Source organism: Physella acuta, unplaced genomic scaffold (assembly GCF_028476545.2).
Source record: "Physella acuta isolate Inbredline_101_S28 unplaced genomic scaffold, ASM2847654v3 ptg000654l, whole genome shotgun sequence".
In the NCBI taxonomy this organism is placed as follows: Eukaryota; Metazoa; Mollusca; class Gastropoda; family Physidae; genus Physella; species Physella acuta.
The window spans coordinates 183594-198052 of record NW_026732173.1 but is presented as its reverse complement, the minus strand read 5'-3'; the positions used below and the strand labels follow the sequence as shown (position 1 = coordinate 198052).

The following is a 14459-nucleotide window of genomic DNA, read 5'->3' as shown; positions in this document are numbered from 1 at the left end:
ATAGCGCGTCCCACAAATCACCGCGCGTCACTAGAATGAATTCACCGCGCGTCACTTGAATGAAATCACCGCGCGTCACTTGAATGAAATCACCGCGCGGCACTTGAATGAAATCACCGCGCGTCACTTGAATGAAATCACCGCGCGTCACTTGAATGAAATCACAGCGCGTCACCAGAATCAGAGTATCATCTCTTATCAAACGGATTATCGCCAGTAAACCCGTCTCATTTAGTTGGCATATGTCCCTCACCCCTAATGCCTGACTTACTGACTTACACCTGTAAAGACCATGAGGAGCAAAAGGTTGCAGCTACAGCTCGCTTTGTTGAGATCATGTCATCCCCGCAGCTTCTACTTCCATAGTCCTCCAGGATAGAGGCGTAGAGAGGGGAGGGGGGGGGTCGGGGTACATATAGGGGGCGCCAAAATCGTAAGTTTGAGGGGGGGGGGGGGGCGCCAAATTAAAACGTTTGTCCACGGGCGCCGGGAAGGGTCGCTACGCCTCTGCTCCAGGATGTTTTGACCTCGCCCCGACTTATCTTTTCCCCTGAGGTTCTAATCCATCGCCTGCCTCGCGATGTTGACATTCTCTTTTCTTAAGACGTGCCCTATACATCCCCATTTGCGTGGTTTAATAATTCCTGTCTATCGGCTGTTGTTTTGAGATTTATTTGCCACAGGTCGTTGTTTCACACTTTTCTGGAAATCTATCTTTTGAATTACCGAAGCCTGTTGTTATTTGACTTTGTAACCCTCCAGGGATATGAGCCATATGGGTGTCACCCCCACCCCCTCCAACAATTTTGCATTCTGGTTTGGTGTCACCTTTCTCCCCTGTTATTTTGTTATCTAAGGTGGATAAAACATTGTTTTAACAGTGAATTTTATAATTTTTCATATGGTCTCACTGCCTAAATGGTGTCACCCAGTATGGACTGTACCCCCCCACCACCTTGTGACGCCACTGGGTACTGTAATCGCCATCTGTTTAATTAAACTAGGTTGGTTTAGCGACTATGTACAAAAGTGTTACAATTTCTGTTTTTCTTTCTTTTACAGTACAGGAACAAAGCTCAGCATATTCAAGATCCCAACACCAAGCTCCATGCCCTGGATAGAAAAACTATGAGTGAAGTAGGTGGTTTTTTACTGGTAGAATGAGGATTCGTTGCCATGGTAGTACAATATGAACATTGTTTTAAGTTCAATAGCCTGATCTCCCTTTGGCTGTTGAGATGAAGAATTAAAAAAAAAGCTTTTACCTATTTTATGTTTTATAGTGCAAATTATTTTTAAGTGATTTATATTTATTGCAGCTTTTTTTTTTAGCATATGCAAGTTATAAATATATATTTACAAACTATTGGGCTAATTTTAGAACTTATGGTGTAAATAAAAAAGGATGTGATATATTTATTTATGAACAAAAACCAAACAGCCAAATTCAAACATATAATAACATAATTAAAACAATTGTTTTCAGCTTCTGAGTCCCTTGTTCCGGCTAAGACAGGCCTGTTGTCACCCCCAGATTGTCAGGGGAGAGTTCTTGCCCCTTAACAAAACGTAAGTAGAATGTTTGCAATCAAATCACTTACTTTAAATATTTCACAACACTGTATGCTACTCTATAAGTATAGTGTGGTCTGCTAATTATATCAGGTTGTGTTCAATTATAATTTTAAAATATATACTGCTATTGTTTTATCCATTGCAATAATTTCTGGTGATAGTTAATTAATTGTACATGAAATATTTTTTCCCCCTATGTAGGATGATGACAATGGAAGAACTGCTGGAACATATGACCAAGAAGGTGAAGACAGAATGTGAGGAGGCTCACAGGCAGATAGTAGCTTCACTCAATGGCAAGGCTGGCCTGTTGATACTCAGGGGAAAGGTATGGAGGTGTTGGTAGTTAGACAGGGGAAAGGTATGGAGATGTTGTGGGGTTAGACAGGGGAAAGGTATGGAGGTGTTGGTGTAGGGTTAGACAGGGGAACAGGTATGGAGGTGTTGTAGGGTTAGACAGGGGAAAGGTATGGAGGTGTTGATGTAGGGTTAGACTGGGGAAAGGTATGGAGGTGTTGATGGTTAGACAGGGGAAAGGTATGGAGGTGTTGGTAGTTAGACTGGGGAAAGGTATGAAGGTGTTGATGGTTAGACAGGGGAAAGGTATGGAGGTGTTGAAGTAGGGTTAGACAGGGGAAAGGTATGGAGGTGTTGGTGTCGGGTTAGACAGGGGAAAGGTATGGAGGTGTTGATGGTTAGGCAGGGGAAAGGTATGGAGGTGTTGATGTAGGGTTAGACAGGGGAAAGGTATGGAGGTGTTGATGGTTAGACAGGGGAAAGGTATGGAGGTGTTGAAGTAGGGTTAGACAGGGGAAAGGTATGAAGGTGTTGATGGTTAGACAGGGGAAAGGTATGGAGGTGTTGAAGTAGGGTTAGACAGGGGAAAGGTATGGAGGTGTTGGTGTCGGGTTAGACAGGGGAAAGGTATGGAGGTGTTGAAGTAGGGTTAGACAGGGGAAAGGTATGGAGGTGTTGGTGTCGGGTTAGACAGGGGAAAGGTATGGAGATGTTGGTGTAGGGTTAGACAGGGGAAAGGTATGGAGGTGTTGAAGTAGGGTTAGACAGGGGAAAGGTATGGAGGTGTTGGTGTCGGGTTAGACAGGGGAAAGGTATGGAGGTGTTGAAGTAGGGTTAGACAGGGGAAAGGTATGGAGGTGTTGGTGTCGGGTTAGACAGGGGAAAGGTATGGAGGTGTTGATGGTTAGGCAGGGGAAAGGTATGGAGGTGTTGATGTAGGGTTAGACAGGGGAAAGGTATGGAGGTGTTGGTGTCGGGTTAGACAGGGGAAAGGTATGGAGATGTTGGTGTAGGGTTAGAGGGGAAAGGTATGGAGGTGTTGGAGGGTTAGACAGGGGAAAGGTATGGAGGTGTTGATGGTTAGACAGGGGAAAGGTATGGAGGTGTTGGTGTAGGGTTAGACAGGGGAAAGGTATGGAGGTGTTGGTGTAGGGGTTAGACAGGGGAAAGGTATGGAGGTGTTGGTGTCGGGTTAGACAGGGGAAAGGTATGGAGGTGTTGATGGTTAGACAGGGGAAAGGTATGGAGGTGTTGTAGGGTTAGACAGGGGAAAGGTATGGAGGTGTTGGTGTCGGGTTAGACAGGGGAAAGGTATGGAGGTGTTGGTGTAGGGGTTAGACAGAGGAAAGGTATGGAGGTGTTGTAGGGTTAGACAGGGGAAAGGTATGGAGGTGTTAATGTAGGGTTAGACTGGGGAAAGGTATGGAGGTGTTGATGGTTAGACAGGGGAAAGGTATGGAGGTGTTGGTGTAGGGTTAGACAGGGGAAAGGTATGGAGGTGTTGTAGGGTTAGACAGGGGAAAGGTATGGAGGTGTTGGTGTAGGGTTAGACAGGGGAAAGGTATGGAGGTGTTGATGGTTAGACTGGAGAAAGGTATGGAGGTGTTGGTGGTTAGACAGGGGAAAGGTATGGAGGTGTTGGTGTAGGGTTAGACAGGAGAAAGGTATGGAGGTGTTGATGATTAGACAGGGGAAAGGTATGGAGGTGTTGGTGTAGGGTTAGACAGGGGAAAGGTATGGAGGTGTTGGTGTAGGGTTAGACAGAGGAAAGGTATGGAGGTGTTGGTAGTTAGACAGGGGAAAGGTATGGAGGTGTTGGTGGTTAGATAGGGGAAAGGTATGGAGGTGTTGGTGTAGGGTTAGATAGGGGAAAGGTATGGGGGTGTTGGTGGTTAGATAGGGGAAAGGTATGGAGGTGTTGTAGGGTTAGACAGGGGAAAGGTATGGAGGTGTTGGTGTAGGGTTAGACTGGGGAAAGGTATGGAGGTGTTGGTGTAGGGTTAGATAGGGGAAAGGTATGGAGGTGTTGTAGGGTTAGACAGGGGAAAGGTATGGAGGTGTTGATGTAGGGTTAGACTGGGGAAAGGTATGGAGGTGTTGGTGTAGGGTTAGATAGGGGAAAGGTATGGAGGTGTTGGTGTAGGGTTAGACTGGGGAAAGGTATGGAGGTGTTGGTGTAGGGTTAGATAGGGGAAAGGTATGGAGGTGTTGTAGGGTTAGACTGGGGAAAGGTATGGAGGTGTTGATGTAGGGTTAGACTGGGGAAAGGTATGGAGGTGGTGTAGGGTTAGACAGGGGAAAGGTATGGAGGTGGTGTAGGGTTAGACAGGGGAAAGGTATGGAGGTGTTGGTGGTTAGATAGGGGAAAGGTATGGAGGTGTTGGTGGTTAGACAGGGGAAAGGTATGGAGGTGTTGGTGGTTAGATAGGGGAAAGGTATGAAGGTGTTGGTGGTTAGACAGGGGAAAGGTATGGAGGTGTTGTAGGGTTAGACAGGGGAAAGGTATGGAGGTGTTGATGTAGGGTTAGACTGGGGAAAGGTATGGAGGTGTTGGTGGTTAGACAGGGGAAAGGTATGAAGGTGTTGGTGGTTAGACAGGGGAAAGGTATGAAGGTGTTGGTGGTTAGACAGGGGAAAGGAATGGGGGTGTTGGTGGTTAGACAGGGGAAAGGTATGGAGGTGTTGGTGGTTAGATAGGGGAAAGGTATGAAGGTGTTGGTGGTTAGACAGGGGAAAGGTATGGAGGTGTTGGTGGTTAGACAGGGGAAAGGTATGAAGGTGTTGGTGGTTAGACAGGGGAAAGGAATGGGGGTGTTGGTGGTTAGACAGGGGAAAGGTATGGAGGTGTTGGTGGTTAGATAGGGGAAAGGTATGAAGGTGTTGGTGGTTAGACAGGGGAAAGGTATGAAGGTGTTGGTGGTTAGACAGGGGAAAGGAATGGGGGTGTTGGTGGTTAGACAGGGGAAAGGTATGGAGGTGTTGGTGGTTAGATAGGGGAAAGGTATGAAGGTGTTGGTGGTTAGACAGGGGAAAGGTATGGAGGTGTTGTAGGGTTAGACAGGGGAAAGGTATGAAGGTGTTGGTGGTTAGACAGGGGAAAGGAATGGGGGTGTTGGTGGTTAGACAGGGGAAAGGTATGGAGGTGTTGGTGGTTAGATAGGGGAAAGGTATGAAGGTGTTGGTGGTTAGACAGGGGAAAGGAATGGGGGTGTTGGTGGTTAGACAGGGGAAAGGAATGGGGGTGTTGGTGGTTAGACAGGGGAAAGGTATGGAGGTGTTGGTGGTTAGATAGGGGAAAGGTATGAAGGTGTTGGTGGTTAGACAGGGGAAAGGTATGGAGGTGTTGTAGGGTTAGACAGGGGAAAGGTATGGAGGTGTTGATGTAGGGTTAGACTGGGGAAAGGTATGGAGGTGTTGATGGTTAGACAGGGGAAAGGTATGGATGTGTTGGTGTAGGGTTAGACAGGGGAAAGGTATGGAGGTGTTGATGGTTAGACAGGAGAAAGGTATGGAGGTGTTGGTGTAGGGTTAGATAGGGGAAAGGTATGGAGGTGTTGGTGTAGGGTTAGACAGGGGAAGGGTATGGAGGTGTTGGTGTAGGGTTAGACAGGGGAAAGGTATGGAGGTGTTGATGGTTAGACAGGGGAAAGGTATGAAGGTGTTGGTGGTTAGACAGGGGAAAGGTATGGAGGTGTTGATGGTTAGACAGGGGAAAGGTATGAAGGTGTTGATGGTTAGACTGGGGAAAGGTATGGAGGTGTTGATGTGGGGTTAGACAGGGGAAAGGTATGGAGGTGTTGGTGTAGGGTTAGACAGGAGAAAGGTATGGAGGTGTTGATGGTTAGACAAGGGAAAGGTATGGAGGTGTTGATGGTTAGACAGGGGAAAGGTATGGAGGTGTTGGTGTAGGGGTTAGACAGGTATGGAGGTGTTGATGGTTAGACAGGGGAAAGGTATGGAGGTGTTGGTGTAGGGGTTAGACAGGTATGGAGGTGTTGGTGTAGGGTTAGACAGGGGAATGTAGGGTTTGATGGAAAGATATGGAGGTGTTGGTGTAGGTTTGATGGGGGAAGAGTGGAGGTGTTGATGTAGGGTTAGACAGGGAAAAGGTACATATGTATAATTGTATCTCATGAAATCTAACTTAACCAAATACCTCTCATGTTATTAACCTCACCTGAGTTGTTGACCTCACCTGTTTGATCTGACCCCAGCTGGCAGAAGCAGTGGAGAAGTACAGAGATGTCCTGAGGTCAGTGGAGGAACACAAAGATCAGTTCCGGACAGATGACCTGCAGCAGCTCCATGCCATGTACAACCTGGCTGAGATCCTCGACAAGAAGCCGGACAACGTGGCACCAACACTCCGTGATGCTAGCTTGAGGGATGAGGTACTTGCTCTCTCACATTTCTAGCGGGAAAATAATTGACATATCTACGTATTATTTAAAAAGGGGACACCATGTTCAGATGGTAGAGCTTATGAGGGCTAACTCAAAAGTTGAGTTCAGATCTGTATAATGTTTCTCAGTCCACCCAGCTCTGATAGGTACTTGACTAGTCTTAGGGAAACTAAGGCAGTCTTGATCACACTATCCATCTTTATGCAGAGTTCATTGAAACAGCTGAAACATCTGCCCCATGTGTCTTAGGCATGAATGGGTAAACATGATGACTTAAGAAAAAAGACACATTAATTATCTTAACCAAATTTTAAACTGTTTGTTATTGCAAAAATAAGTACATAAATAATGATTACGTTGTTATCCCCAAATGGGATGGCATGAACTAGTGATAGAAAGTCTAAATGTTGATTTCTGGACACTAGTTTATAGGATAGCTCTAGCTTATGTGGGTACCTAAAAATTAAAGTGGCTGAAAAAAGTGCTGAACATACCATCAAATATTGTGGTCAAAGAAACAGATCAACTTTCTTTTATCTGCCAAAATGTCTAGCATGAAAGAGAAACTTAACCTTTTGCTGGTACTGATTCTAAACCATGTGACATCTTATCCTTCCTTAGTGTGCCGCCTTGAAGGAAAAGTACATGTCAAAAACTAAAACAAGTTTCACCAGCAGCAAGGAAGCTGTGGACCTGGTACAGAGATCATTGAATGAGTTGACACTAAAGGTTGGTCCATTGTGAAGACACAAGGCATTCATTAGAGTACATGTTGATATTTTTACTAAATGTTCTGTATCAAATTATATCAGGGGTCGGCATGGTCAAGTCGGTAAAACTCATGGTTGCTAAACCAAAAAAGAGTTCGAACCCTCAAGCAGATGAGGCTCGCCAGCTGGGGACAGCCGCTCTTCTTGGAGAGACAACTCCAAATTTAAACAACTGCTGCCTTGTAGTTTATTCTTGATTGAACAAAGGCTATGGAAGCAAATATAAAAAGAAAAGCAGGCTGAAATTGTTTCAATGGCCTCAATGGCGCATAACCAGTTAACACGTATACTTAATTTTGTTGGAAGGGATCCCTTCCAACACAAAAATTAAGAATGAAAAAGAAGAAGAAAGAGAAATTATATCAAATTTTCTGTATTGAAATAGTGTGTAAGTGATACAAAAATTTTCATTAGAATTTTTATTGTCTATTATTCATATAACATGTTTCTGTATTAGAGTAGAGTATGTCTTTACAGTTTAAAATTTATTTTTACTACAGTTAATATTTATTTTAAAGATATTGATGACTAGCTTAGAGATGAAATTTTCTTAAACATTTTATGCATATTTTGTTATTTCTGTTTGTTTTCGGTAATTAGCTCTCTTCATTGGATGGTGACTGGTGGGCTGATGTTGTGGACATGGCTGTACACAGGGCCATAGAGAAAGATCTCATCTGTAAAATTAAAGATGATCTGCTCAGAACCTCCACAACAGAGGGGACCATTGCTGATGTGTAAGTAGTGGGTTGGTGGGCATGTAAGTTAAGTCATCCATTTGTTACATCAGAACAAATGGAAGCAACTGTGAATTGTCTCGAATGGTTCATTAAATATTTTTAAAATCGGGTTCAATGTTATTAAAATAAACATTATTATAAAAGCTTTTTTTTTGCGAGGTTTTTTTGTCAGGCGTTACTAAAACTGGGATGTATTTAATGTGTTTAGTAAGTTTATTAAAAAGCCAAAAGCAATTATGTATTTTTTTTTAATCTTTGAAAATGTAAATAAACCTGGCAGAACTAGGTCATGTAGCAAAATAAAAAAAAAACAACATTGTTTTTATCCATGTCAACAACAATGTTAGATACCATCTCGTCCAACTCGGCTACCCTCAATAGGGAGGCTTTAAGTTTTGAGGATGTGTAAAAGGGGGGAGGGGGGGGGGGGTCGGGTTTGCTTAAATTTGGTGGTACAAAATGTAATTTTTGCACCCTAAAATGCTAAGTTAAGTAAAGTTAAATCTCAAAATTTGACTGATGTTAAATCGCCTTAGCTGCTAACAATACCTAACCCAAACCCAATTTGTAACCTGGCCCTAACAATCTCGTTAACCCCAATCACAACCATCAGCCATAGCACTTTTTCTCCGTTTCTCAGAGAAAAGGTGATGGCTTATTCTATATACTAAACTTTTGTTGAGTACTAAGTAAAGCTGAGTCAACATAGAAGTATCATAAGATCTTTACCTAATCACATGTTAGCAATACATTATTCTAACTTCCTGACTATTTAATTTCATTTTTTCAAGTAGTTTTTAATTTTACCCACTGTCATTAGTTTTTATTAAATGTATTGTTTCCACATCTTCTATCTTCTATCTTCTATCTATATAATTCGCTTCATGGGGACCATGGGAGACACCATGTAAAAGCACAAAAGCATGTCTTACTCCTCTCTAGGCATATAGCTGCCACTCCCATCCCCACCAGTCAGCATAATCGTCCTAGGGGGAGAGGGAGAGTAAGCAGAGTCCTTCTCCAGCTACTGATAGTGTTTTAAAGCTAAATATTTTCAGTCGCAACATTGGTAGTGTTGAATTCACAATGTATACATTACTATTATCAAGATGTTTAAGGCCATTATGAAGTTTTAATAACATATTGCTCCCATTTTCTTATTATTTTTCAACAACAAATTGTTACTATTAGATATTTCTGTACATTTTTTATATTACTTAGCTCTAAAAAATATTGATGTCATTATTTAATTCTAAAGAATTATTGTTGCTGTTGGTATTAATAAAACATCGTTACCATTAGATTTTACAAAATATTGTTGCCACTAGTTTAAAAGAAAGTTGCTTCCCCTGACAGATTTGCATGAGTTTAAAAGAAAGTTGTTTCCCTTGACAGATTTACAGATGCTAGTGGTCTGATGTACATCATTGACTCCCACCTTCAGACACTCCACAAAGCCAGGAAGAGCCTGAAGGCAGACCTGGATAATCTGGCCAACGACACGTCACACGCTCTGGTGCAGACAGCAGCCTCCTGTTGTCTCAGACCTGTTGAAGAGGTTCTTAAGACGTAAGCTAGTTTTATTTTATGGTTTTTATTTTATTACAAGATTTTCTTGTAATAGTAATTTAAAAAAAAAGGAGCATTTAAGCACTGATAAGCAGACAGATATGTTTGTTTGATAGAAATTGCATGGCTTAGGTATTATTTAGCCAGTCATTATGTTGTCGGAACGATGGTAACTAATTAATACAAATTGAAATCAGCTGGTTGTAGGCACAGGGCAGTCATATCATGAAACCTGATTAGTTATAATTCCCACACCTGATGTATATTATTGTAAAATGTACTTCTAGAATAATGACAAAATGTGTTAAAAACTGGTTTAAAAATCTACAATAGTTTGTAAATCTGCAACGAATTTGTACAATTTAAAAAAAAAGATTTTTTAATATATTTTTATTGAAATAAATGTATGCCACTAATCAAAATAATTGATTTACAGGTGCCCTTTTTGTAAAGTTGATGAATTATTCAATGAATATGAATCAAGGTTGTTTCTTTTTGTAGAAAGGTAATTCTATTTATAAGTGATATTTTAGTTAGCCAATTTCAGACAGATTTCCATACTTAGCCTGACCCGCTTTACTTGTCAAACTTGTATGTACACAGTTACAGTTTTATTAAATTTCAAACCAGCGTCAATTCTAATTCGAATCCAGTAGCTTCCCCCTGTTTTAAAGTACTAATTAACAAATTAATTAATTGCCCTGCAGGGGAATCACTGTGTCAGGTGATGACAACAACCTGGCCTATCAGGTGAGCACCAAAAGACAAGGCACCTGGGCCGACAGCGAGGTGGAGAGGTCTCTCAAGAGCATCTTGTCCTTCTACAGACTCCAGTTTGGTAATTGCTTTCATCATAATCTGTTGTCTGCATGCTAAACGTATAAACTTATACACAAATATTACAGCTAGTTACTTTTATAATATTCCAAATATTTTGCCCATTGAAGTGTCATGAATTGTTTTTTTGAATACATGCATACTTAAATTCAAGGTTTAAAAAATATTTTATTCATAGATCCAGACCATGATATTTTAGAGGCAGCATCTACACAGTTAAAATATTTAGAAACCTTAAAGAAAGAATTCAAGGTAAATAAAAAATACATTGTCTATTTGGCAGTTCATATTTTACAAATTCATCTAACATGTTTAGTTTTTTTATGGATTTTACAACAAATATTTCATAGATTTATTTAAACCTATTTGTACGCATGGGAATCAATAAAAAAAGCCTGAAGTACTTTTTTGTTTCTATAATACAATTTTTATTTTGACTAAAAACCATCCTTTTTTTCTTCAAGACAACTTTAATTTCCAATTTATTGCCAATCCCCATGAAACATTTATATATCTGTACAAGTAAAGGTAAAGTTTCCCCTTTGAACTTCACGATCCTTGGGGCAAGTGAAGTATAGTTCACCTGTTTCTGTAACCTTAATATATGAAGGGATCATGTGGTGAGCACTATGCCCAGCTACCTATACTTTTCTTAACATGAGTTAGGTACCCATCAGAGCTGGTTGGAATTTGGGAATTGAACTCAGACTTGAACTTGAGACTTTCGGGTTAGATTTGTATGCTCTACCATTGTACCACACCTTCCCTTCTGTACCAAGTATTGATAAATAAATATAATTACATCCTGTTTCTTACTTTACCGTCAGAATTTACGCTCACTCTGGCTGAGTCATAGAGAGATGGTATCTGCTATTGATGAGTGTGAAATGGCAACTGAGAGGCTGAGACTACGGACAAGATTTGAACCTGAGGCAGCTACTAAAATACCAAATGTTATAGAAGAGAGAGATGTAAGTTGTGGACCTGTTGAATCCTATCAGCCGACAGTTTGATTTTTTTTTTTTTTTTTTACCAGTCACTTGCTAGAAAAAAATAATTTTTGGTACTATAAGTGTAGTTGTTCCTCATTACCAAGTTAGGGTTGGTTGGGTTTCAATGCATGGCAAATTTAAACCTATTGTTTAAGTTATAGTAGCATTTTGGTTAGAACCAGGTTTATTTTTTTTAAATACCAATTGTTACATTCTGCTTACAAATATTAAAAAATGACAGAAAATAAACATTAGCAAAACATTACAAAAATAGGAAATGTTAGTTTTTGATGTATGTTAAATTTAAATCTAGTGTGTAGTTTATACTAGCATTTTGGTTAGAACCAGATTTATTATAAAAATACGAACTAAACAAAAATCTGTTCCATACAGCTTAGCAATTAGACCAATCTGAATACCCACATTTTTCCTAAAAACAAAAAAAAAGAGCCAAATTTCTTTTTTTATTATTAACCCAGATGTTGCAGCACGAGCTAAAGTGTTCCTCTGATGAGATCATTGGTAGAGAGGAGCTCAAGAAAAAACAGGGCCAGTTGATTTACCTCAAAAATCTGGCCAAGAAGGTAATACAATATTATTCCTATTGACTGAAATACGTACAAGACTGATATTTTTTGTGAGGGTGTTTTCCTAGCAATACTTATACCAAGTCTAATGGAGCTATTTAATGCAAATCATGATTAAGTTTTAACTGTAGATGTATAATTCAAATCTTGAGGCATATAACAATCTAAAAAGTAAAGTTACTCTTTCTGACCTTTGTCAGTAGAGCAGATAAAGTAGAGTTCACCTGTTTCTGTAACCTTGGCATAAAGAGATTAAATGATTAGTCCTATTCTCAGCATCCTTTACTTTCCCTATTGTGACTCTGGTACCCACCAGAGCTTGGTGGACTCTGAGATATCCTATAAGCAAAAATGCAGGGACCAAACTGTAGAAATTTTGGGTTAGCAGTCTCTCGCTAATGACGCCCTATCCCACCACATAAATAACAATTAAAACTGTTAATAGTTAGCCAAGATAACTTGCATTAGTCTAATCAGAACCTGTTTCTTCTTGTAGAACTCCAATGGTGAAGACTGTAACCCAGACAACTGCCCTATTTGCCAGATGGAGCTGGGTGTTGAGGTGATCTCCCTTTATTATGCTTAACATAAGTGTTTGTTTGGGTTCCCAGAAAGAACCGCAACGGAAAAAAGCGCAACGGAAAAAAGCGCAAATCAAAAAGCGCAACGGAAATAAGCGCACACGGAAAAAAGCGCAAAGAGAAAAAAGCGCACACAGAAAAAAGCGCAAAGAGAAAAAAGCGCAAACGGAAAAAAGCGCAAAGAGAAAAAAGCGCACACAGAAAAAAGCGCAAACAGAAAAAAGCGCAAAGAGAAAAAAGCGCAAACAGAAAAAAGCGCACACAGAAAAAAGTGCAAACGGAAAAAAGCGCAAACGGAAAAAAGCGCAAAGAGAAAAAAGCGCAAACGGAAAAAAGCGCAAACGGAAAAAAGCGCACACGGAAAAAAGCGCAAACGGAAAAAAGCGCAAACGGAAAAAAGCGCAAACAGAAAAAAGCGCACACAGAAAAAAGCGCACACAGAAAAAAACGCAAACAGAAAAAAGCGCAAACAGAAAAAAGCGCACACAGAAAAAAGCGCAAACGGAAAAAAGCGCAAACAGAAACAGAAAAATGCGCAACCAGAAAAAACACAACGAAAAATGTGCAAAAGAGAAATTTAGCACAAAGACCATATGGACTAGATTACACATTTATACATGACTGTTAGGGCTGCTGTGAGAGTGTCGTGTTTGATCACGTGATCTACTACCATTTAAAGCGTACCACTACCATCTGCATTCCCATCACCACGATACAGGCGATAATCACTTTACACAATGCCTATTATTTTCTTGGTCAATAATTATTCAACTACTATTCTCGTATAAACATAAAACTATCGACATTACACGAAGTATCTTTCACATTCTCCCTAGTCCGAACTACCTAGCTTGCATACTATAACAACCCGTTCCTATGGCAAAACTTCACTCTCTTTCATCCGCGTCATCAAACATGCATTCGTCATATCTCTCGTAACAACATTCATTCGCACCAAAATAACAATTTTGTATTTAATATTTTTTCACATCATGACGCACCTACCTACCTACTACCCACCTACCCACCTACCTACCTACCTACCTACCTACCTAACTACCCACTTACCCACTTACCCACCTACCCACCTACCCGCCTACATACTTACCAAACTACCCACCAAAAAAGTATCGGCGAATTTGGTAAGTTTCGTAAACTGTACTAGACATCTTTTTTTTAATGAAAATTCATTGACATCATTGACATATGTTACATATATGTTACATTTTGCGACAACCTTAATTAGTGCGTTGGGCTTGTATGAAAACTCACTTCGAACTAACTCAATTACATGCTATTTATTTTAACATTACACGGTAAGCGTCACCCAACTGTTGTGATGTGAGGTGAGGACAGGTTCGACAATAAACCAACACGAAAGTACGAAAGAGACATAGATTGCCTATTAGAGAATGGACCGTTAACTTTCCTAACCCCACCATTTATTATACCCTACCTAGCCTCTAAATTTACTGCGCTCAATGTCACTTCCCTCCCAATCGTTCCTATTCTACAGAATTGTGTATACTATTTATTTACATTCTTTAATCTCAATATAACTAAAATAGACTTTTGTTTGAAGGGTAATGAAAACATGTAAACAAAAGGGACGCTACTCTAAATCTATGCGAATACTTATATGCAGTGGCGTAGGCAGGGGGGGGGGGGGGTTATGGGGGGTCATAAAGAGAGTGAAGTTTTGCCATAGGAACGGGTTGTTATAGTATGCAAGCTAGGTAGTTCGGACTAGGGAGAATGTGAAAGATACTACGTGTAATGTCGATAGTTTTATGTTTATACGAGAATAGTAGTTGAATAATTATTGACCAAGAAAATAATAGGCATTGTGTAAAGTGATTATCGCCTGTATCGTGGTGATGGGAATGCAGATGGTAGTGGTACGCTTTAAATGGTAGTAGATCACGTGATCAAACACGACACTCTCACAGCAGCCCTAACAGTCATGTATAAATGTGTAATCTAGTCCATATGGTCTTTGTGCTAAATTTCTCTTTTGCACATTTTTCGTTGTTTTTTCTGGTTGCGCATTTTTCTGTTTCTGTTTGCGCTTTTTTCCGTTTGCGCTTTTTTCTGTGTGCGCTTTTTTC

General features: G+C 40.5%; 1 protein-coding gene across 1 annotated transcript in view; it reads left to right on the top strand.

Moving 5' to 3' along the window:
* The window catches only part of LOC131948636 (E3 ubiquitin-protein ligase SHPRH), a 38898-nt gene that overhangs the window by 18950 nt on the left and 5489 nt on the right, over positions 1 to 14459 (top strand). The window contains exons 14-26 of the mRNA XM_059310249.1: positions 1063 to 1137; positions 1487 to 1569; positions 1777 to 1903; positions 6087 to 6263; positions 6897 to 7004; positions 7646 to 7782; positions 9181 to 9354; positions 9791 to 9859; positions 10062 to 10192; positions 10370 to 10443; positions 11019 to 11162; positions 11663 to 11767; positions 12267 to 12332. Coding sequence (XP_059166232.1) covers positions 1063 to 1137; positions 1487 to 1569; positions 1777 to 1903; positions 6087 to 6263; positions 6897 to 7004; positions 7646 to 7782; positions 9181 to 9354; positions 9791 to 9859; positions 10062 to 10192; positions 10370 to 10443; positions 11019 to 11162; positions 11663 to 11767; positions 12267 to 12332 — 1470 coding nt within the window. The remainder of the gene's footprint in view (positions 1 to 1062; positions 1138 to 1486; positions 1570 to 1776; positions 1904 to 6086; positions 6264 to 6896; positions 7005 to 7645; positions 7783 to 9180; positions 9355 to 9790; positions 9860 to 10061; positions 10193 to 10369; positions 10444 to 11018; positions 11163 to 11662; positions 11768 to 12266; positions 12333 to 14459) is intronic.